Raw genomic sequence first — 24,108 nt, 5'->3', positions numbered from 1 at the left:
AATTTTATTTTTCCAGTGACATAGCGACATGAGAGCTTTTTTTTTTTTTTTTTGAATGATGAGTTGTAATTTTTAATTTTACCATTTAATCCACTATATAGAGAAAACATTTAAAGTTTTGAAGTTAATTTTTAAGTGGGGTGAACAACAAGACAGAACACTTGCACCAATTTTTTGGGCAGGGGTTTGGTCTTACAGCATTCATCATGCAGTAAAAATGACACGTTAACATTATTCTATGGAGCAATACAATTAAAGCAATACCACATTTTTATATTTTACTGCTTTTAGAAAATTAAAATCCCTTTAAAAATGTAACTTTCTGTCGCCATATTCTGAGCGCCATAACTGTGTTAGAATTCAGAGTTATATATTTTCCCATTACCTTTTACATATAGAATTATCAAAAGGAGGTTAAAGCAGTAACTGAATCAGTAACAAATTCAGAGTAAATGTGGCGTTATTGAATTCTCTAAAATTATATATAATAACTGCTTACAACAGGACATACATCGTGAGTCAAGATTTGTGTAAAAGAAATCCTAACATTTCCAACTTGTAAAATTCTCTTTCCATTGGTAATATATCAGGGGTGTGCAAACTTCTGGTCATATGGAGAGGAGAAGCTCCTGCTCCAGATATCCCCATCTGTCTTTCTCATAGCAAGTGTTCAGGTACCTTTTCATGAGGCCCAAATAATTGTTTAAAACTGCGATTTTCTGCAGTAGTCCTACCATGAGAAATCGCTCAGTAGTCGCTAGTCGCTTTGCTTCAGCTCACTGAAACAAGGAGGCTAATAAACCACTTCTCGCTCAGTGTAAATAGGAGACATTCACTCTATCAACAACTGCCTGTGAATGTAGACGAGCGGCCAGAAGAGCTCTCCAATGCGCTCCACCTCCATTTACTGAATGACTATCGCTTCTGTGTGAAAGCACAGAATGATAGTTGTTGGGAAGACTGTCGGGCACTTATGCGCCCAACAGTTGTGCCATGTAAAGGCACCTTTAGCCTATGCAATATTTCCCCTCTGCACAGATACTGCTAAAAACTAGCTGTTAAATCACACCAGTCAATGGTTACACTAGCCTAGCTGCTACCAGGAATGGGAGGTAAGAAGAGTCTACAAGAATCGAACCTGGGAGGAAAGGGCTAGTGATATTATTCAGCACCATGTGGTGTCCAAGGAACCTAAGAGATATTAGCAGCTATTAAGTCTTATAGAAAGACTTTAAAAATATATCCATTTGTTAAGGTCTACTCAGAAAATAACTTTACCTGTGTCAACCACAAAGAGAGTTTTGGAGTTATCCTTAATCTTCAAGTCATATCGGGGGATGTTTTTATTAAGCAGGTTTAGAGCTTGATCTCTGCCATGTCCAGAAACATTCTTTTTTACAAGCATGTCCAACAAATGTGTGGTGATCATCTGGAGATCTTTCTTAGTATCTATTTAAAAAATGGATTACGAAGAATGTTTACTGTTACAAGACTATACCTCAAGCATTGCATTACCATATGTAGTCTAATCATGTTTTTGACTTACTGGATTTTTTTCACAAGAGTAATGCCTGGTTTAGACTCAACGATTATTGCTCAAAAGATATCTTTTGAGCGCCTTTTGAGCAATAATCGTTGTGTGCATTCAGGGCAAGGTGATCGCTCAAATGGCAGTTTGATTGACAGTTTTGAGCAATCACCTTGCACTCTGAGCAGGGTATGCAGAAGACAAGTGGGGCAGCTTGTCTTTTGCATCCAGTTGTTCTCTTCTTGGAGCAGGGTATGCAGAACACAACTGGACCGCTGTGTTCTTCATAACCTGGCTGTTCACGGAACGCTCAGATGGTATACAGCTGTGCGCTCCGTGCGGAGTATGAAGAAGACAGCTGGACCGCTGTGTTCTTCATACCCCGGCTGTGTTGACGGAGCGGGATACAGCTGAAACAATAGTATCAGCTGTATCCCGCTGTGAACTCCTGATAAGACTGATCGTTCTCTTTCAGCATGCTGAAAGACAACGATCAGCGACTGGTTAACGAAAACTGCTTGATGTCAGTGCAGTTAGACCCAACGATTCTTGCTCAAAAGATGGCTTTGAGCGAGTTTTGAGCAAGAATTGTTGCGTCTAAACCAGCCTTTAAGGCCCATTTACATGCAAAGATAATCTTGCAATGATTGAAAGTTTTAACAATCATTTTGCATAAAGCGTTAATGTCCACTAACTGCCATTAACACTTTATCATCTTCTTTGCATGTAGAAGGGTTTCTAGGAGCTGTTTGCAAAGCCCAGCATGTGACTAATCACACGCCCAGCTGTGCACACAGCTGCATTGTTTTCGTCGGGGCTGCCAGCAGGTTACAATGTAGTATCCTGATTCCATGGAGATAACAGCATGCGGTCTATTGAGAGATACTTTATCTCTCTGCAGCTGAATGATGGATTTTAAGTTCACCTTAAAATCATTGTTCAGACAAAAAGTGCATGATGGCAGCATTTACATGTAATGATTATCGCTCATTTTTGTTGGTTTGAACAAACTTTGAGCAATAATCGTTGTGTGTAAACGGGCCTTTAGATAGCAGAGTACAACAGACAAGCAATAAAATGGACAACCAACAGTCCATATATTTACAGCTGTAGAGTACACTTGAAACATAGACTGGGTTATAGATACTAGTGAGTTACCACAGTGGTAACTATTGGGCCGACTTGCAGGGGCGTGCATAGAAATCATGGGAACCCATAGAAAAACATAGAGTTGGGTCTTCCCAGTTTAAAAAAAAAAAACAAAACACTATATATATATATATATATATATATATATATATATTAGAGACAGCACTTCTACAGTATAATGTGGTTTGTTTAGATACAGTGGTTCACCTCAATGTTACCTCTAAACAATGCAGTCACGATATAATACTCTGATGCCAGTCTACACAGTGATAGTCCTCCCAGCTATAATTCACTTTTTTGGAGACGGAGTGGGCTGGAGATCATTTCAGCCAGCCACCTCCTTTCAAACTAAACAGGCTATCATTCATAGAAAAACGATGGCCTGTTTATACAGGCTGATTGTAGTTTTTATCCCTGCAGAAACTGAGCAATGAGCAAATTCTGATTCATCGTTCAGTCTCTGCCGATACTCACACTAAACAATTATCATTCAGATTCTCTTGATCCAGCCAGAATTTGAATGATGATCAGCCTGTGTAAAAGAGCCCTTACCCTCCTGCCAATATGTCTCACAAATGTTGGTTGATCTTCATGTCTTTTTCTTCCCCTCTCATGTCTCTATTGCACTACATCCTATTAGTGTAATGGAGACCTGTGTATTTCGCTCTGCTTACTGTTATAAAGTGATAATTTGCCTTTTTATACCCCTTGTATTTCAATAAAAAGACATTGTACAAAAAACTCTTCAATCTAAATTCTGAATATATCTGAATATGGATAGTGTGAAAATGTTTCTAATGATCTTTTTAAAGCTAGTCAGGAACCTTAACCAAGAGGCATCCTTTATACTTTATTAAAAAAAATTTCACTGCCATCATAGACAGGGATTCTTTACAGTCAGAGCAGTGATACTATGGTAATCTCTGCCACATGAGGTTGATTCATTAAACAAGTTCAAGAGGAGCCTAAATAATGCCCTTCTTCAAATTAATAATACCCCATTATGGCCAACAGATTTCTGGGTATGAGGCATTGATCCAGAAATTTATTCTGATTGCCATATTTGGAGTTGGTAGTAATTTTCCGCCTAAAATGGAGCAGTTAGCTTCTGTCTCATGTTGTATTTTTGCTTTCTTCTAGATTAGGAATATTGGCTACACTTAATGGACCTGAGTCTTTCAACCTTATCAGCTATTTAACTATGTAACTATTTGAGATCATTAAAGGGAACTTGTCATTAGCTTCATGTTGCTCGAAGTATGGGCAATATAAAGTCTGTGATTTTCATTATATTCTGAGGCATAAATTACGATATTTGCATACGTACACGCTTGTCACATAATGAATTCTTACCTAATACTAGAGCCTCCTCCTTGCCATATTCTTTCCGATCCTCTTTAGTAAGTGAGTCTACAATACTCTGCACAAAGCTGCATGTTGCTAGAGCAATTTCTTCATTATCCATAGCCATAATGCGGCATATACGTTCTAAATCCACAAGATGAAGAATACAAGCAGCCTGTTTAGAGTAAAAGGTTTTTTTACACATTAGTAGAACATACCATAACATGCAGTACCTGTAAGAGCTACACCAAACTAGCCTGTGTGAATAAGGCTTAAATACATTTCAGCAAGTCTAGTTTGGCCGGCACTTGCTGCCAAATAACCACTGCCAGTTTTTGTTGATTGCTCCTAGTTTACCAGTGACTTACCTTCAAGGAAGGCCTTTGGTAATTTTTTTGATATACTTAATAAATGCAAAAGATGCATATAGCTAGCATCTTCACAAATGGTTTCTTTAAAATTGAACTTGGTGTCCCTACATCTATAGGTGCCCATACACTTCCAATTGCTGTGGGCCAAATAATGGCTATTCTATCAGACTTCCCCCAAGCATGCATGCGTTATCAAATGGAAGAGGGGAATAAGTCACTGCAAGATCCATGAAAATAAAGGATCAAACAAGTTGAAATCCAACATGCCAGATTATTCCCCCCCCCCCCCCCCCCAACATCTGCCACTGTGGCTCAGTTGGCAGGTTCAACCAGTTGTGTTCTACCATGTATGGACACCTATCCTAAAATAAATTGAGAAGACTTACACGAGCTTTATGTCCAGTGCACATTCCAGAAAACGTTCTCACTGCAGAGAGAATCAGCTCTGGGTCTTTAGTTGCCACTAATTCCAGGAGAAGATTTACACCATTGTTTTGGAAAATTCGTTCAGCACCGGCTTCCTCTCTGCCAAGAACCATAAGATTGTTGGCAGCCTGAATTTAAAAAAGAGGTACATGTTTAAAAAAAAGTTAGGCACTGGTTGTATAATTGCATCTTAAGAAGGAAGACACTTATGATTGTCGGTTTTATGCTGCAGAAAAAAAAATACTGCTATTGATAGCATATCTACTAGTGTGAATGGGGAATATGGTGCTAATAATAATAATAAGATGAATAATCATACTAACAATCATCCATCTCTAATACAGCCATAATCAGTCTGTACAAAGACCATTAAAAAAACTTAATTTTGTTGATCACCATCCATTTAAATGCCCTCATCAGCTCATGGCCTTAAACTAGAAAAACTCTGTTTCATCTTAATGCCAGATAACTGAGAAGTGATTCAACAGTACTGTTTTGTTTAAGAACAAAAAATGTCATGATGCAACTCCTGTGGATATAAACAAGTGGAGATTGCCAGGGGTGCATTCCTTCTGTGGGTCTGCTCACCTTATGGGGTATGTGCGAAGACTAACTATCTGCTGCTGTCTGCCTTCACTGGGATTGATGCTGGGTTTTGCTTATAGGAGGAACAGTGAAAATGAAGGCTTTCTTGACCGTGCTTCTTGATGAAGAACTCCAGTGAATAGTGGATTGTTACGTAAAAGGAAGTAGAAGGCAACTTCAAGAATGAAAACAAAGCTATGTTCAGCCGAAACGTTGCAAGACTTTATTCGATACCGTAATCTGAAAGCTGCCTTCAACGTATTTGATGATCTATATGGTTGGGTAATCAGGATTATTCTTATAGAGGAAGTGGACATTCTCATATTTGGAGTACTGTTCAGCTTGCTTTATAGATTGTTGCTTAAATGACTTTTTTAGGTGCTAAACCATTGAAATGCCACAGGACCGTACAAGTGTCTTCCTCAGTACAATACACCACATGATAGAATACAGACACCTCTATGTATTTTATCATCAGGGCAATACTCTATCTGCTACAATACAGACAGATACTGTATCATATGGTGTTTTTTCCTGCGGAAATGACTAGTACGGTTTAGGATCCACTGTAGTTTTTCATCAAGCAGCAGAGTCAAGAAAGCTTTCATTCCTCCCTGTTTGTCGCAAAGCATAACTGACATCATGTTACTGCAAAAGTTACACTAACAGACCACTTCAGATTTTGTGCAGAAAGATATTTTAAGGTGACAGTATGGATTTTTACTTCTGTAAGAGGCTATGAGGGGGAACCTGCGCAACTCAGTACCATGCTAAGGCTAAAGTCATATAGCCTTATTGCCACTATCCATAGTTTTTCTTTCCGGATTCTGTCTGAATCCCTAAAAACAGTATTCAGATGGAACCTCCAACAGAACTGTAGACTTTAATTAGTGAAACTTTAACCAGATTTCCATTTCCTATTCCAAATCATTGTTATAAAGACCTGTATAAAGGGTCTGACATTGATTTGAAGGAATGCTGACATCCAATAGGTGGGGCTGCAGAGGTATTGTTTCATCTTCCTTATTTGCATACATTACCCAGAGGAGCATGCATATCTCCTCACTCACCTCTTAGATGTCTTTTTACACCCCTTCTAGGTACTCTTCTTGGTAAGAGACGATGTCTCCCCCACCCTGAACCACTCACCCCCTAGGTTTTTCCACATACGTTTTGGGTGCTCTCCTTAAGGAAACGCGACACCCCACCTAAGCCATATTGCAGGTCTCCCACCAGCCAAGCCAGAAACCTACTGTACACGGATGAGGGGCAAACACCCCAAAACAGCTGTTTTCTGGCTTGGCTTTCTATTCCCAATCATTATCATAAAAACCTGTATAAATGGTCTGACATTGATTTGAAGGAATGCTACCATCCAATAGGTGGCGCTGCAGAGGCATTGTTCCATCTTCCTTTTTTGAATTTATTTCTATTTATGTTGAAGGATAGAATAGCGTAGTTGACCATACTATTCTGCCCTTCAAAATAGATGGATGGGAAGAGAAACCTTATCAAATGGAGATCACAGTTTGCAACTCTGATCTCCGTTTCAATAAGAAAAGTGTGTGGTTCCATTCAGAGTTCCGTCTGAATACTTTTTGGGGGGATTTAGTCAGAACCTCAGGGTTGCAATAACGCTATGTGAACCTAGCCTAAGTTAGCTACAGCATATACAAAACTTTGTTACCCTAAAAGTAATGCAGCTGGGAATATCATCTCCATACACATGGCATCTGATGAAGCATGCCAGTATTTTTTTCTGTGACTTTTATGGAATCTGAAGAAAAGACCTCTGTATCCCTGTGCATTGAATCGGAGGTAGAGGAAGGCCTATGCACCTCTACGGGTGCCATATTTGAGTTCTACGCCAGAGACCAATACCTGTATAAATTAAAAACGTTAAATTAGAGAAAGAAAATGGGTTCTGTGTTTCACCTTTTCCCTCTTCTCTTTTTCAGTATTTGGGTCCAACAGGATTTCAAACATCTTTTGCACCCGAGAGTCAGTGGAAAATTGAACATGGAGCTGTGGCAAACAAAAAATATGATGCATATCAAATAAACAGACTGCACATTTGTTTGTTTGGAGTATACAAGATTAGCACAAAATAAGATGACACAGTGTAGCCTTGGGCACATGGCAGGGTTATGTAAAGCAGGATGTACAGTGTCTCCCTGTCCACATTGTGTGCTGCCATGCAATGCTTAGTTGGGTGCTGTAGGTACATAGAGTACAGATGTAGCAAAGTCTACATTAATTGTGATAACTTTATGTGGCACGTTATCTGATCCTGCATAATGGACTTTTTGGTTCGATAAAATGCTGGATGACTAAACGGAAGCCCAACAGACTCTATTCGAATCAATGGGGTCCTTCTGCGCCATTCAGTTCCATCACAAAACAGGTCCATTTGGCCTGGGGATTCTCCTTCCTGCTTCCATATTGAAGCTGAAAAATGGAATCCACGAATGCAAATGTGAACATAGCCTTAAGGGCTTTTACCCAGTAGCGTTTTTTTTAACGCTGCGATATCGCTGCATTTTTTAATGGGACTTTCTAATGTTAAAATCGCATCGCACAAAAATCGCAAAAGCACAAACTTGCAATTTTAACATTAGAAAGTCCCATTGAAAAAAATGCAGGGATATCGCAGCGTTAAAAAAAACGTTAGTGGGTAGAAGCCCTAAGAATGTGTTACATGCTTGATCTTCTAACTCCTGTCTCAGGTGCACATTATTTGACGGGCTATTGTGTGCATGTAAACGGTGCCAACACAATAACCAAGGAAGCAGGACATGTATCTGCGATACCTCCCAGATATTTGCTTGTGCACATCACACACAGTGCCATAGGTTTCAAACTTATCACGAATGCATGTGATTGTTAGGCATGTTGGTGGTTTTGTTCCAAACTCAGGTTGCCATTGTTGTTGTATTTCACACACATTCTCAAATGTCCAATACCACTTCAAAATGGTCTTCCATTGCTCAAAAGTCAATTTATTTGACCTTGCTGATGGACACATGGTGGCTTTAGCAATCCTGCGACTACTGACATCCTTAGAGACAACTTAACACTACATATGCCGTCATAATTTAATTCAGTCTTTAAAAAAGGGCTTAGATAACTACTATTGGAGTGTGCATACGTTTTTTGGGATACACACTAGCTGACAAAAAAAAATGCACCCAGATAGAAATGTTGGATTGCTGTAAAACTCAGCATGCAGTTATGTCTCAGGCAGATATGTAAAGGATTACAGTTGTAGTCTGATTAGACATGGGAGGGGGGGGGGTATAAAAGTGCTTCCCCCATTGTTCTATAAAAAGGCTGTCAGAGGCTACATTTATGTAGTTTACTTCTCATAGAAAGATCATTGACTTCTATGATGCACTCAAAGACATTTTGTCCAATTAACAGACTTTGGGAGGGGGCACATCATTGGAAAGAAAGAAGCAGAATGGTCGTTTCAAAAAATTGCTGTCCATGTTGGCCATTTTTACCAAGCAGTTAGCATGCGGTGGGAGCAATGGTTACGTAAGGGCATGCTTACACTTCGAACAGGCTCCAGGATTTCTAGACAGAACAACAGTAGAGAGGATTGTTGGATTGGCCAACAAGCACAAGCAGATCCAATTGTTGTCCAATAACCAGACACAGAAGGCACCTTCATTACACAACCCTGTCTCTGCCTGGATTATTTCTAGGTGTTTAGAAGAAGGAAATTTGGTGTCACGGTGCCCATTACAAGGCAGGTGTCACCATCATTTGCAGCGGAGTTGTGAACGAGAAACCTGGGCTGCTGTGGACTAGAACTGTATTGTCTCTAGTGACAATTCGATTGGGAGCTGCTTGAGTATGGAGGCCTCATGGTGAGTGCTTCAATCCTGCTTTTGCTCTGGAACGACACACTGAGCCAAATGCTGGTGTGATGATCTAAGAAGCCATTGCATACAAGAGTCAGTCACCCCTAGTAGTAATCGAGGGCCACTAACAGATCAGCGATATGTGCCGTAAATCCTGCAGCCACATGTTTTGCCTCTCATGGTAGGGCTACCAACAGACATTTTTCAACAATATAATGCTCACCCAAACACAGCAAGTGTTTCTCAGGAATGCTTCTGCTAGGTTTCCACACTTTCTTGGCCTGCGTGATCAGCAGATTTAATCACCAATGGCATATCTAATCGCCATGTGTAGGCAATTGTTTGCCTACACATGGATTTCTGCATCCCAGTCAGATGAATGGGATAGTCTTACATTTGTTGAGTACACATATACCTGTGTTGAGGGTTGACATTTTTCCAATAAATTACCTTTGTCTTTTCAGTAGTTACTTTGTGGATTTTGCTATATTTCTCAAGCCAGTGCAGAAAAATGCAGCATAGCCAATGAAATATACTGGTTGTACCCGATGCAGTTTACACTAGTTTTCTAAACAGAACACATTTGTAAACTTTTGTAAATTGTTCAAGAGCAATACAATGTGAAATCCTGATTGGAAATGTTAAAGGTGTCAGAAAAAGGAGACGGAGGGCTAATACTGAAATTTACCCAATTGCTTTTTTTCTTGTAATGCAGTTTGCTCTATGGAGCCGGAGTCTCTGGACTGATATATATGCCCTAGTGTCCTCCGTGTACAACAAGAGAGTTGATGATCTGATGTCCTTTGTGATAAAGTCTAAACAGCCTTTCAACAATCCTCGTTTGACTGGCACTTATAGTATAACCACTGGTAGTTTTACAACAACCACATTATCATTTCACTCCTTTGTTGCCCTCTTTTGGGGCATTCAATCAATGCAAGAGATGCATAAAGTTCACTTGGCTGGCACTGCCTAACAAAGTTTTAAACGATTTTAGGCCTTGGCTCCAAGAGCATTTGACCCCCTACATTGTAGCTTATCAGTAGTTATCAGTTAAGGCACTTTTGCACACAACGATTGTCGCTCAAAATTCATTCAAATGGCCGAAAGGAAGCAATAATCGTTACATGTAAACGTGGGCAGTCGTGCACTATTCGTTCCATTGTCTTTCACCGCTGGTTTTCAGTCGGCATAAAAACCATAGTTAAGCCGCTGAGAATTTGTTCTATTTAAATGCAGTTCCTTCAGTTTTTTCAGTGACCATGGTTTTGTTTGCCTTGCTTATACAATGTGCACAGTGTTTACTCATGCCAGGAGAGGACAATGCCGGAGAAATAAAATTGATTCTGCTGGCTAGATAATTTCTCACACAAACACATGCCCAGCTGCTGTTGAGTCTACATAATCAAAGGGAGGAAAATACAGATTAGTAGGTGTGGGTAATTTTATTCATAAATGTCCGCAGTTTGCTCGCAATTCGTTCAGTCGTGCGATTGTTTAAGCAATAATCGTAGCGTGTAAAAGGGCCTTTAGACTTACCTTTTGATGGATATCAGCACCTAGTCTGTGCAAAGTCTCTTGGAATGTTTGATTCTTTGGCTCAAGTGTTGCACATCTTTGAACATCCTTGAATGCTTGGTCCAATTTTCCCAGTTTTTCCAGGGCTTGACAGCGCCTGAACAGAGCTTTTATGTCTGATCCATCCACATCAATGGCTGAAATGAGAACAAAACATTTGTTTTTCAATTGACTTGGTAACATTTTTCAGGTGATAAGCAGGTGATAAGCAGTGATAGTGGAAGGATTAGGGTGTACCACAGTGAAAAATAATGTATCCTAATACACTGATATAGTGACTAGGTTGCCAAGTACACATAGCACGATATAGATATTGAAATGATAATTAGGAAGTTGCCTGTCGCTTCTCTAATATTTCATCTTCAGTTTTTGATAAAACACGTATTTCAACTTATCTTTCAGGTATGGATGTACCAAATACCAACCAGACATTTATCGTGTTACGCTAACTTAACTACAATGTACTACAATGCTGTAAATCGAGTTACCAGTCATGTTAATGATTGCTATATCTGTAGTTAAAGCTTACTCATGTAAATAATTTAAATAACAAAGAAATTAGAACTCTCATTAGGTATTGGTATAAGGTAGACTGGCTGTGTACGGACATACTGTATTTTCAAGGTACTGCTTTTTTATGGATGATAAATATAACACTGGCACATTTTGTATCAGTGTGTCACATTTATGTAAAATATCAAACGTTCTCATTAAATGGCAATTATGTACCTTCAACATTGTTGATGTTTTACTGCATCTATATAAGATAAATGAAATAAATCCAACCCAACCGCACAAATGACAGCCATACTATACTATACCTCATCACAACAGTATATAGACCTACCAAGGGGAGTCCACCAGGAAGAGCTAAACAAGTCATGCAGAGGGTCTACATACCTTTAGAGGCATCTGTGGCTGCTTGGACATAGTTCTCCTATGAAAATATAAAAAAACAACATTTTCTAATAAATGTACATACTTTAATGCACCAGAGTTATTAACATAGTAGTGTGCTACATCCTAGATTTCAATTTGAAATTTTTCGAATAAGGTTCTGTTAACATCTGCATCAGGCATTTCCATTACAAGTACAGAAAAATGAAGTGCAAGCTGGGGACAGATCTGTAACATGACAGATAGGAACAGTGCCTGATAGACCCCATTGACTTCAGTGGAATCCATTGGATTCAGTCATTTTAGCATCAAAAACAGCTCCAGTTATTTTTTAAAGAAGTTGCGCTGAAGAGTTTTAGCAGAGCTTCCAATGCAGATGTGAATAGAGCCTTATTGGTACTGCCCAAAAATATAATAAGATTTTCACTAGTGAGTACAGGTATGTGCTGCTATGACTGTCTGTCTGCACCTCCTAAGCTGTGTATATTGTAGTATGATAGGTGGGGTTTTTTTTGTTAGGAATTCAAAAGCTTTTTGTGTAAAAATCATACTAGAAGAATTTCAACATATCCCAAACCTCATGAAAACTTTCAGCACACTTCCTATTTTTGAAGATTAATTTTTCTTAAGGTCCACTTACAAGGGACTAACTGTAGGTCAAACAGAGGTATTGTTCCATCTGTCTTATTTGTATATAATTCCTAGAGGAGCATGAATGGACTTATAAGTCTCCTTACTTACTTTCTTGGTGCTCTCCTCAAGGAGTGATGATACCCCTTTCAACCTAAATCTTATGTTCTCACTAGCCAAGCCAGGATCCTACTGAACACTGATGCGGGGCAAACACCCCGAAACAGCTGTATGTGTATGGATTCTGGCTTGGTTTTCAATTCCCAGTGATTGCTTCAAAGACCTGTACACAGGGTCAGACATTGACTTGCAGGAATACTGTCATCCAATAGGTGGTGCTGTAGGGGTATTGTTTTATCTTCCTTATTTGCCAATGTTTGTATAAAACAGTGAAACCCGAAAAATGCATGAAATTCACAGCATTTTTTCAAGGCTAAAAAACACTGCAAAAATAAATGTGTGAAGGAACCTTACCAATAAATGAAAACATTTCTTGTTTAGACATTTACCTTCTTCAGGTGACAAGCTGCTCGATTGCGGTATAGAATTGCCAACATTTTTTTATCTGTTATAAGCTTAATAGCTTTGCCATAACAGTCAATAGCCTGGTCATAATCATTTGCTTTGAAATATTTGTTTCCATCCTCTTTAAGCTGTATTGGGTCTTCCATCTGTAGACAGAAAACATAAACATAACAAACATGTAATATTGATAGCAGCACTAACCTTGTGAGTTATTGAAATCAAAGCGAGCTGTGCCTGCAGTTACAAGCGCCGGCCACTACACAGAGGTCGGCGTTGAGACTTCCGCTGCTTCAGCTCCGACCTCTGTGTATTTGTGGCTCTGACAGCAGACGCCTGCTCAACTGATCAATTGGGGTCCCGAGCGACGGACCCCAGCCAATCTACTATTGATGACCTATCCTAAGGATGGGTCATCAATAGTATTTCTCAGTAAAAACCCCTTTAAACTGGCCATATTCTACCTTTTACTGTGATAGAAATGGATCAAATTACAAGGATTTGATACAGGGGCTCCATCAGATAGTCTTGTTAAATTAAGCTCTTTATTCACTATACCTTGTTTACACAGTGCCCATTTAGGACCACACTATTCTCTATACTTTCAGATTTTAGTGTGTGAATATATACCCTAATCAGTCTTTTCTAAACACTAAACATCTGTGCAGATGAACCATGTCCCACAATATATACTGCCAGCCTAAACAAAGACTCAATAGTACAACAAGCAGTCTTACTATATATAAATGAAGAGGGGTGTGCAGTTGTCTAGGGGGTCTGCTAAATGTACTTCACACCATACATTTGTCTCTACAACACAATCAGCTCCACCATATACGGCAACTGAACTGCTCATGTTGGACCATGTGTCCTGACCACCTGTCTGAGTTATAGCCTGAGACACACAACTGTCTTCATTACTAAAGGCTGATAGCCGTGCATATACTTATTGTAACAGTAGCTTAGAAGTCATGGAGACCTTTTGAAAATCCTCTGCACTATACAATGTAAACTAATTACAGAAATATATATATATACATATATATATATATACACATACACACACAGACAATACTATACAAATGTGCCAACAAAATATTCTAGACATCCCTTCTTTATCATTCAGCTTTGTTTAAATAGGAAAAAAGGAATATTCAGATGTGAATGTAGGTCACAAGAAAGTCCACCATCCAGCTAATATGATATCGTTCTACCAAATATTTGTTTGATATTTTCTAGCAATCTCAGTGAAGATAATGACATTAGCAAATAGGCAACTCAACAGCGAGATCTGTGAAGACGAATGTGGAAATAAGTGCAGATTTTCCTTGCATTATAAATTAGATGGATGAATATAGAATCACTTCAAACAATAATAAGCCTTGCATAGTAACTGGAATATATAGAATATACACAGAATATATAAACATACCTTTGCTGGCATAGGAAATCTTTGACTTTTCTTGACTTCTGCTTTCTTCTGTAATCTTGAGCCAACTTATGCCCTCTGTGTTATATATAGATGTGAATGAAATGGTCCAGTTCTTTGGAATGTCAGCACATCAGACTGGCACAGGGAGGTTCACCAGATAAATAATTATTTTTAAGTGCTAGAAATAAGATACAAAAAAGCTATAATATAAGACTATAGATAAACAAGTAAGACATCATTCCTAGTTATATTCATTTCTAAGACAAGGCACATTGAAAGGTTTTAAGTTTTTAAAAGTAGTAGAAGCCCCCCCTGTTAGAGTGGGCGATGCCACCTGCCCTGCCATTTAAGGAGGTGACCAGTGTGACAGCCGGAGGAATGAAGCTGATATAGTGGGAGATGATCCAGAGCAGCTGTCACTGCTGGAAGTGGCTAGCAGCTTCTGGAAAGTACTGTATCACTAGGTCACACAGATCCACTCCTAGATTTCTTTTTCTTCTGTTGTGATGCAGCATTTCTAATTCATTCAATCCAGTGACAACAGAGCTCTCAATTTACTGACTGCACCATGTTTTTTAGATCTCAAAATTTCCTCTTTTCATTATTGTAAAGTTTCATATACAATATTCTATAAACCCGCAACGTCTCAATTCTTCTAAGACTGAATCTAATGTCATACTCTGGATTGTACAGATCAGTATGGAAGAATTCTCCCCGCTGTCATATCCTTGCTCGGCTTTGAATTCACCCACCGTGCTGTGTAAGTAAGTGCTGTGATTGATTAACGAGCACCGGCTGGCGTTCGATCCAATCACAGCCATTCAGTGATGTCATTCACTAAATGGCTGTGAATGATCGAGCACCTCCTGTGATTGGCTGGCGTTCGATCCAATCACAGCGCTTACCTACACAGCAATGACGGCGGGGGAATTCAAAGCTGAGCAGGGAGATGACAGAGGGGAGAATTCTCAAGTGGCTTGCCGAACTGCCAGGGGAAGGGGGGCCATCGCGCCGGGGACACAGACGCCGGCTGGGAGGAGAGTATTGTGTTTTTTTTGTTTTTTTTTACCTCACTCGAGTATAAGCCGAGGGGGACTTTTTCAGCATAAAACTCGGTTTATACTCGAGTAAATATGGTATTTTTTTGTTCAAAATTATAATCAGGTTTTACTAGTGATAAAACATGGGCTTACTAAGAGACTTGTGGATGAGAGGGATTTGTGTTTATACATAGCTACCAATCTGAGCAAGTAGTATAAAGTATTGAAGAGGTAAAGACACTAGACCCATGATGGCGAACCTATGACACGCGTGTCAGCACTGACACGCGTAGCCATAGTCGCTGACACGCTGGCGGTCACCCCGTTAATGAATACCGGCAGGGGCCGTGACTCCCCTGCCGGCATTCATTAACCAGCACTACTAACCAGCGCTGATCCCGGTGCACACTGTGATGTCAGTGTGCACCAGGATCCTCCTCCCCCCATCCCCCGACGTGTCATACCTGTTGGTTCCGCAGGAGCGTCCGGGGGAAAAAGCGTCCTGCAACACACTGATGTCACAGTGTGCGCGGGAGATCATCGCTGCTGGAGGGTGCCGAGCACGGGAGGAGCGGAGCATCCAAGCATCCACAGGGTAAGTACATCGGTCGGGGGGGAGTCCGCTGTGAGGGGGCAGTCACCGCTGGGGGTCCGCTGTGAGGGGGCAGTCATCGCTGGGGGTCCACTGTGAGGGTGCAGTCACCGCTGGGGTCCGCTGTGAGGGGGCAGTCACCGCTAGGGGTCCGCTGTGAGGGGGCAGTCACCGCTGGGGGTCCGCTGTGGGGGGGGGCAGTCACCTGTGGGGTGCATTCACCGCTGGGGGTCCGCTGTGAAGGGGCTGTCATCGCTGGGGGTCCGCTGTGGGGGGCAGTCACCTGTGGGGGGCATTCACCGCTGGGGGGCCTCTGTGAGGGGGCAGTCACCACTGGGGGACTGCTGTGGGGAGCAGTCACCGCTGGGGGGCAGCTGTGGGGGGCAGATAATGCTGGGGGCCTCTGTGGGGGACAAGTAATGCTGGGGGCCGCTGTCAGTGGCGCTGTCGCTGTTGGGGGGCCGCTGTGGGGGGGCAGTCACCTGTGGGGGGCATTCACCGCTGGGGGGCCTCTGTGAGGGGGCGGTCACCGCTGGGGGGCTGCTGTGGGGGATAGTCACTGCTGGGGGACCGCTGTGGGGGGGGAAGATAATGCTGGGGGCCTCTGTGGGGGGCAAGTAATGCTGGGGGCCGCTGTGGGTGGCGTTTATCGCTGCGGGGGGCCGCTGTGGGGTGCGTTATCGCTGCGGGGGGCCACTGTGGGGTGCGCTGTCGCTGCTGGGGGGCCGCTGTGGGGTACGCTGTCGCTGCTGGGGGGCCGCTGTGGGGTGCGCTGTCGCTGCTGGGGGCCGCTGTGGGGGGCGCTGTCGCCGCTAGGGGCTCGTCATTACTGAGATAAGTGAGGGGGAGGCTGGGAGATGCGAGGGCCTGTGCTATGGGTGTTTTGGGTTTATTAAATACAGTTATATATTACAATTATACATATTTCTTACTAGCTGATATACCCGGCTTCGCCCAAGTTAATTTGGTACTGGTGTTTATCTGGTGCTCACACGGAAAATCTTATGAAGTCGTCGTTACTTTAGAGGTACCGAGGAAAAAATTATGTTCACCATTTTGCATGGTTCTTTGCGTTACCCAGGAAACACCACGTGGAGGTAACCATGCGACGTTTCTTTTATATAAAATAAAAAATAAAATTAAAAAGATTTGTGAAAAACAAATAAGAAAACAATTGAATTTTAAAAGGAAATAATAATTCCTCATTAAAACTAAAAAGGTAGTTTTTGTTGTAAATAACAAATATGAATGTAAAATACTAAACTTAGGAATCTAACTCTCAACATAGGTAAGGTTAAAACTTTGCTTAAAAGAAACATTTAAAACTTCTGATTTTTCATAAATTTTACAAATAGAAAACAAATAATGGTATTAAGTGGTGAGGGCCTCTTTGTATACTATGTTGGCAGTTTCACCACCAGGAGCCAGTATGAACAGATTACTTGGCTGGCCGACTTGGGAACACACCACATAGAACTGTCCATGAGAGAAACAGCCCTGTCTCACATCTATACCTGCCTTTGTCAGTGACTGCCCCTGTGACTTGTTAATAGTCATGGCGAAACATACTTTAATAGGAAATTGAAGCCGCTTAAATTCAAAAATGTAGTCTGAAGGGATTATAGGTATCCGTGGAATAAACACTGTTTTACCTTCACCACAGCCTGTGAACACAGTCGCCTCAATAACATTCGGCCGCAATGTCTTTATTTGCAGCTTTGTTCCATTACACAGTTTTGGAGGGTTCAAATTCCGTAACAACATTATGGGTGCTCCAACCTTGAGAGTAAGGCGGTGAGCTGGCATTCCTGGCGGCTCCAGTGTATTAAGAAACTCAACAGGATAGTTGACAGCATCATTACTGTTCAGAACTGAGTCAATCGACTTGTAAACAGTCTCACTTCCACCAAGACGTTCCAACAAACAATGATTTAACTCAGAGGCAGAAGCATTTGTAGGCGTTAACAATGCTATTTCCCGTAGCCAAGAGGCAGGTTTCTGTCTGAGGTGTTTAATGTCAGGATATATTTCTGCTATAAGACTGTCTACAGAGTTGACAGTAGTACACAGGTTTGGTGGGATCTTAAGGATGCTATGGATGTAGTTAAGATCTCCATTGCCTATTTTTAACAGAAGATGAGCAAATTCGCCGGCATTGATGTCACCCCTCAGATGAACCCTCATATTTGTAGAAAGAGATAATTTTTCTACTTTTGTCCAAAGAAAGGAACTCTTGAGGCAAGCATTGACCTCATCAGCACGAGTACCTCGGGGCATGACAGGTAAAGTTTGCCTGAAGTCTCCTGAGAACAACACTGTGACTCCTCCCATAAGTTTGTTGCTGTCACGGAGATCACGAAGAGTGCGGTCAACTGCCTCTATTCCGGCTTTATGCGACATTGTACATTCATCCCACACTATAAGTTTACAGTCTTGGAGTACTCGTGCAAGGTCACTCTGCTTCGAAATACTGCAGACTGGAGCTTCAACTCGATTTAAATTTAATGGCAGCTTGAAGGTGGCGTGTGATGTTTTTCCTCCCTGTAGTAGTGTAGCAGCAATGCCTGAGGATGCTACAGCAATTGCAATGTTTTTTGTGCTCCTTACTTTGGCCAACAACAAATTTATCAAATAGGTTTTTCCAGTTCCTCCTGATGCATCCAAAAAGAAGACTTTGTTTGAATTAGACTCAACACTTTGTAGTACTTTATGGTAGACAATCTTTTGGTCATCAGTAAGGCATGCTTCATGTTTTGTCACTGTGTCTTTCAGTATTGCAACATCGTAATTAATTTGCTTCAGATATTCTCGGTTTTCCAAAATGTCATCAGTTCGTATTGATTCTGGTAAGCTATACTCTTGTAATGTTCGACCTCCCAAAGACAGAATGATGTCTTCCAGCAAAATCAAGGTCTTGTTATAAATATGCTCTTTATTTTGTATGTTTATTTCTTGATTATGTCTCTGCACTTGCCGCAAGATATCCTCAGAGAAATTGTCTTTGTGAGTCTCCCACAACAGCAATGGCTCAGACACCTGACAAAAGACCACCATGATGGCAAACAATTCTCTCAACCTAACTGCTGAATCAGACAAAGCTGCTTCTTCCAATGTTTTGTTCCAATGACTGTCATCCTCAAGTAAACCGAAGTGACTTACATGCTGACTGGAATGTTAGATGAAGCACACCGTCAACAGTTTTTAGATGACTGAAAGATGTGGGGCCCCGAACCTCATGCAGTAGCAGTCGCAAATGGTAACATTCAGAGTTATTTGGATGCACTGTATAAACTCTACCAAGAACTGTGTCTTTTTTCACTCCTGGATATCCGATAACATATGTTCCTTGTTTTCTTTGAACAAATCTATCTTTCTTCCATAAATAGAATGAAGGAACTTCGTGGTATAGGAGGGTTCTTGCAAAGCCATCAACCTTACACAGTTCAAAAAATCCTATAAGAGTAGTTGTTGAAGGGGTGTTAATTTTATCTATTGCATTATCTGCAGTAAAATAGACTCTTTGCCCATTTTCCAGATGAACCGCAAGGTGCATTACTGAAGGGAATCTTTCATGGATTTGAAAAGAAAAAATACGCCAAATGGCTTCAGAACTGCTAATATAGCAACCTGTCTGGTATATGTTTATTTCATCACATTCATTCTCCACTGCAAATGTGGCCTGATCACTACCTTTATTCACATACTTGCAAATATATTTAATGGATTTGACAGAATTGCAGTACTCAACATTGATGTGTGCATTATAGCTGCGGAGAAGAACAGGATTCAAAGGAACTACTCAGCTGTTATCAAGTACCCAAGTCCCTTGAGCCTTCTCAATAGTTACTGTAAACCCACCCTCACTTGGCGATCTTCTTCTGTACTTCAGATACCAGTCTGGGTCTCACTGAGAAATGGCTTGGGGTTCCTCTTGGAGCACTTGCCATCCTTTATGCACTGGGAATGTGTGTTAAGGTTTCCACATGGCCCATGTATCATATTACGTTTAACAATGTTGTACAGAATAGGATCTTCTTTTGGATTCGGTATCTCTGCACAAATTATATTGTCAATCCGGTCTTGTGTGATTGCATTTTCAAGCCATAACAAAATATGAATGTGAAGGAGACCACGTTTCTGCCATTTGACAGAATACATGTAACATCTGGGCTTTCCAAAAAGACTCCCTTTGGTTAACAAACTCATGATCTTTTTAACTTTAAGATGGAAAACTCGACTTGTAATGTCATGACGATGCTGAGGTTTCTGCCTGGGCAGTAGAGCTTCTGTAATTTCTGTCCATTTTGGGTTACACGTAAAGGTAATGAATAAGTCTGGACTGCCATAGTGATGCACATGGGTCATCGCATCCTGGGTACGTTTGTGCATGTACCGTGGGTCCTCCTGTGAATGACGATGGCAAGATAACAGCCTGGCCCAACTGTCTGATGTATGCATCATTTTTATCAATGACGTCTTTGAGGTGAATGTAACTTTCTGCTCTCAATGTTTTCTGGTTATTTCGGATGAAATTTAACCTCTCTGTTTCTATTTTTGCATACATGTCCACCAAAAACTGGCTAAGCAAAGATCTACAGTGGAATATGTGATTTTGTTTATTCTGTCTTATCATTAGATGATACGCATAAAAATTGAAAGCTGAGATTGTTTTGTTAAGTGGCTGTGTTAGGGGGGTCTTTGATCAGACCGTTCAGCTGATGCTGTCTGCTTCTGAATTAGTCTTAGATATGAGTACTCATTGACGACTCAGATGGATGACCACACGGGTATGCGGTTAGCCAAAGAAGAAGTGGTTTATTCAGCAGAGTTACAGAAGTTATAGAAAAAAATTGCTTGCGTAAGATTTAATCACTGCGCATGTCCGAGGTCGCTGGACATCTGGATGAACAATTAATAATACTTCTTTCAAAGACACCTGGTTTCCCAGGACAGTACATCAACATATTATGATCAGTTTATAAAAGTAAAAAGTATTCAAGGATACTTTCCCAGAAGGGAAGAAAAAGGGAGGATAGATAAGAACTCGTATGAGAGAAAAGGGAGGATAGATAACAAGAACAGAAAGAAATACAGAAAGATAATAATTTCAGACAGTGAAATTAAAGCTTATTTTTCTCTATTTTATTTGAGACAGGAGAAAATCTAGAATTAACCCCTCACAGCTGTTTCGTGGTAGGATGTACCTGAGGCAGAGATATGGAATAGCCATCTTCTCCATAGAAAAACATAATTGGGTACTGTAAAGCACCATATGATCGATGAATTTCGCTGATTCTATGAAGTTTGCTGTCTGTAGCTTGTAACACAATATCCCTTTTTTCAAATGTTTGGCCTACTATGACGACTGCAACTTCATTGACTGTAGGTTTGTTAAAACAGCCCTTATGAGCATTTACAGGATTTCTTTCAGCATGAATGACTATTTGAAACTGATCCTTGTCATCACTGGGTAGACTTTCCACTGCAGATTTAAAGTCTTTAATGTACGGGTTGCAGTCATGAAGCATTCTTTGAAGCTGTTGAATCAAATTAGGATTGACAACAGATGCATTTTTACATCTTATATTAATTTGTTCTTCTTCATCACCGACAAAATAAATTTGTAAAAACTTATGCTGATGTTCATGAGATGGCAATAAACTACCTATTAAGTGGTCAACCTGTCCTTGAACTTTGAAGGTAGGCATGAAATTTCCTTCCACAACCTGCTTAGCTCCAAAAGAAGTCATTTGGAAAGCACTGTTGTATTTTCGGATTGAATTTAAAAAGTGTTCACTTTCAGGATGTTCCCCTATGAAAAGGGAATTAAGAAGTATGGGTAGGTCTCTAAATGGAGGAAGTTGAACTTTACCACTACAACAGCACATTCCAGGAGTTTCATCTTTCCACTTTAGAGCTTCACAGAAAACACAAACAGTTTCCATACTTCCTATAGTGACAGATCGATCACTTTCATATAAAATATCAGGATCATATGTAAATCCAGAATTTTCCTTTTTACTCCAAACTTGCTTTTTATGCTGAAGTCGTTTTTCATTGTGTGGATCATATCTGGAAACAGCGTCTCGATTAACATGTGAATGAGTCTGGACATATTTTGCTGCAGCATCTTGATGAAATTTAGGGTTTGACCTAGTGTACTTTTTAACACAGGCTCTATTTACCTCAGGGTGTTGTTGACTATATTTAGTTACTGCCTTCCTATTTACATCAGGGTGTTGTTGGGTGTATTTTGCAACTGCCTTCCTGTGTAGATCAGGGTGTTGTTGGGTGTATTTAGCAACTGCCTTCCTGTTTACATCAGGGTGTTGTTGGGTGTATTTTGCAACTGCCTTCACGTGCACATCACGGTGCTGTTGGGTGTATTTAGCAACTGCCTTCACGTGTACATCAGGGTGCTGTTGGGTGTATTTAGCATTTGCCCTCACGTGTACATCAGGGTGCTGTTGCGTGTATTTAGCAACTGCCTTCACTTGTACATCAGGGTGTTGTTGGGTGTATTTAGAAACTGCCTTCCTGTTTACATCAGGGTGTTGTTGGGTGTATTTAGCAACTGCCTTCACGTTTACATCAGGGTGTTGTTAGGTGTATTTAGCAACTGCCTTCACGTTTACATCAGGGTGTTGTTAGGTGTATTTAGCAACTGCCTTCACGTGTACATCAGGGTGTTGTTGGGTGTATTTAGCTGCTGCGTCTCTATGAGCTTGTGGATTTTTTTCAGTGTACTTTGCTACAGATTTGCGATGGACTTCTGGGTGAGTTTTTGCAAATTTTGATGCAGCAGCGCGTTGCTGTTTTTTCCTGGCAGCATCTGAAAATTTCCCTTTGTACCTTCGACATTTTGGTTTAAAGGACCTGTCTTCATCTGAACTGTTTACCTCATATTTTTGTGTCTTAGCAGGTGTTGCCACACTTAGTGTGTGTTCTTTGACAGTTTCAGGTAAGGCTACAACTTCTTCATAAACGTCAAAGTGACCATTGCTAAAATCATCACAGCTGAATCGAAGTCTTTTGACAGGCCTCCCTTCTTGACCAAAAGCATGACACAGTTTGTTTTTATTGTAATAAATTTCAAAATAAAAAGGAAATATTTCTCCTGCCACCAACTCGCAAGCACAACCATAGGTAGTAGGTTTTAACATTTCCTCCCTGTAATCTTCTTCTGTTAAATAATTACTACCTCTCCCATCATCCGTCCAGACTTTTAACCTGTGCCAACAGCACGGTACATGGTTGACAATAAGACAGCGGATGTAGTTGCTTCTAGTCAGATTTCCATAAAGTAAATAAGATAAAGAGTGGAAAAGACATGAACCATCCGGAGGAATATTTACCACTTTGTGTGGGGTAGTGCGTCCATCAACAATAATGAAATCAATAGACATTTTGTTTAAAAAAAAAAACTCAGATAAGATAGATTTAATAGTTTAATGGGAAATAAATTAAATTTTTTCAAGATTCACAATTTTATACTAAATTATTATCACGGATGGGCAATGAATTTCTCAAAAATGCCTGCCTATTACCTAAAGTTAAAGGCCTAAAGGTAGTGTGTGTGCCAAAAAGAACTTTCCTAGGCTTTATATATTTTTGAAAAAAAACCCTCTCTCATAAATTGTATTTCTTGCTGATTTTCAGCACATAGGCAGATAGAAGAGAGATTTTTTCATTACATACAGGCCAGTTAGATTCCTTTCAGTGTATAGGCAGATAGAAGAGAGATTTATCTTAGACTGTATGTAAAAATTTCCCTCCACAAAATGTCCACACCTCACACGCTGTTTATTACACACATGTCAGTTAGATTTTTCTCAGTGTATAGGCAGAAAAGAGAGAGATTTTCCTCAGACTGTATGTAAAAATGCCACCACATAGAATGTCAACCTCTCACACGCTGCTTATTATACACAGATCAGATTCCTCTCAGTGTATAGGCAGATAGGAGACAGATTTTCCTCAGATTGTATGTAAAAATGCCACTACATAGAATGTCACCCCACAGAATGTGGCACCTCACACACTCTCCTCGTTTTTACCCTGAAAGGTAACACCCCTTTTTATTCAAATTTTTTACACAGACTGAAGGTTGCAGCCCCTTGTAATACTTAAAGGCATACTCCATCCCAG

The 24,108-nt window shown here is 40.5% G+C and overlaps 1 protein-coding gene and 1 pseudogene across 1 annotated transcript in view; both read right to left on the bottom strand.

The window, feature by feature from the left end:
- The window catches only part of LOC136575971 (protein unc-45 homolog B), a 29,825-nt gene extending 15,356 nt beyond the window's left edge, over nt 1-14,469 (bottom strand). The window contains exons 1-8 of the mRNA XM_066575120.1: nt 14,329-14,469; nt 12,884-13,045; nt 11,748-11,784; nt 10,809-10,984; nt 7,339-7,428; nt 4,779-4,946; nt 4,031-4,196; nt 1,279-1,449 (exon numbers count right to left, since the gene is read on the bottom strand). Of these exons, the coding sequence (XP_066431217.1) occupies nt 1,279-1,449; nt 4,031-4,196; nt 4,779-4,946; nt 7,339-7,428; nt 10,809-10,984; nt 11,748-11,784; nt 12,884-13,045; nt 14,329-14,340 (982 nt within the window). The 5' untranslated portion in view covers nt 14,341-14,469. The remainder of the gene's footprint in view (nt 1-1,278; nt 1,450-4,030; nt 4,197-4,778; nt 4,947-7,338; nt 7,429-10,808; nt 10,985-11,747; nt 11,785-12,883; nt 13,046-14,328) is intronic.
- A 4,627-nt stretch (nt 14,470-19,096) lies between these two features.
- On the bottom strand, nt 19,097-20,325 carry LOC136588395 (uncharacterized; annotated as a pseudogene).
- Nucleotides 20,326-24,108: the final 3,783 nt, after the last annotated feature.

Source organism: Eleutherodactylus coqui, chromosome 1, assembly GCF_035609145.1.
Source record: "Eleutherodactylus coqui strain aEleCoq1 chromosome 1, aEleCoq1.hap1, whole genome shotgun sequence".
Classification (NCBI taxonomy): Eukaryota; Metazoa; Chordata; class Amphibia; order Anura; family Eleutherodactylidae; genus Eleutherodactylus; species Eleutherodactylus coqui.
This window is presented reverse-complemented; position numbering and strand designations above follow the sequence as displayed.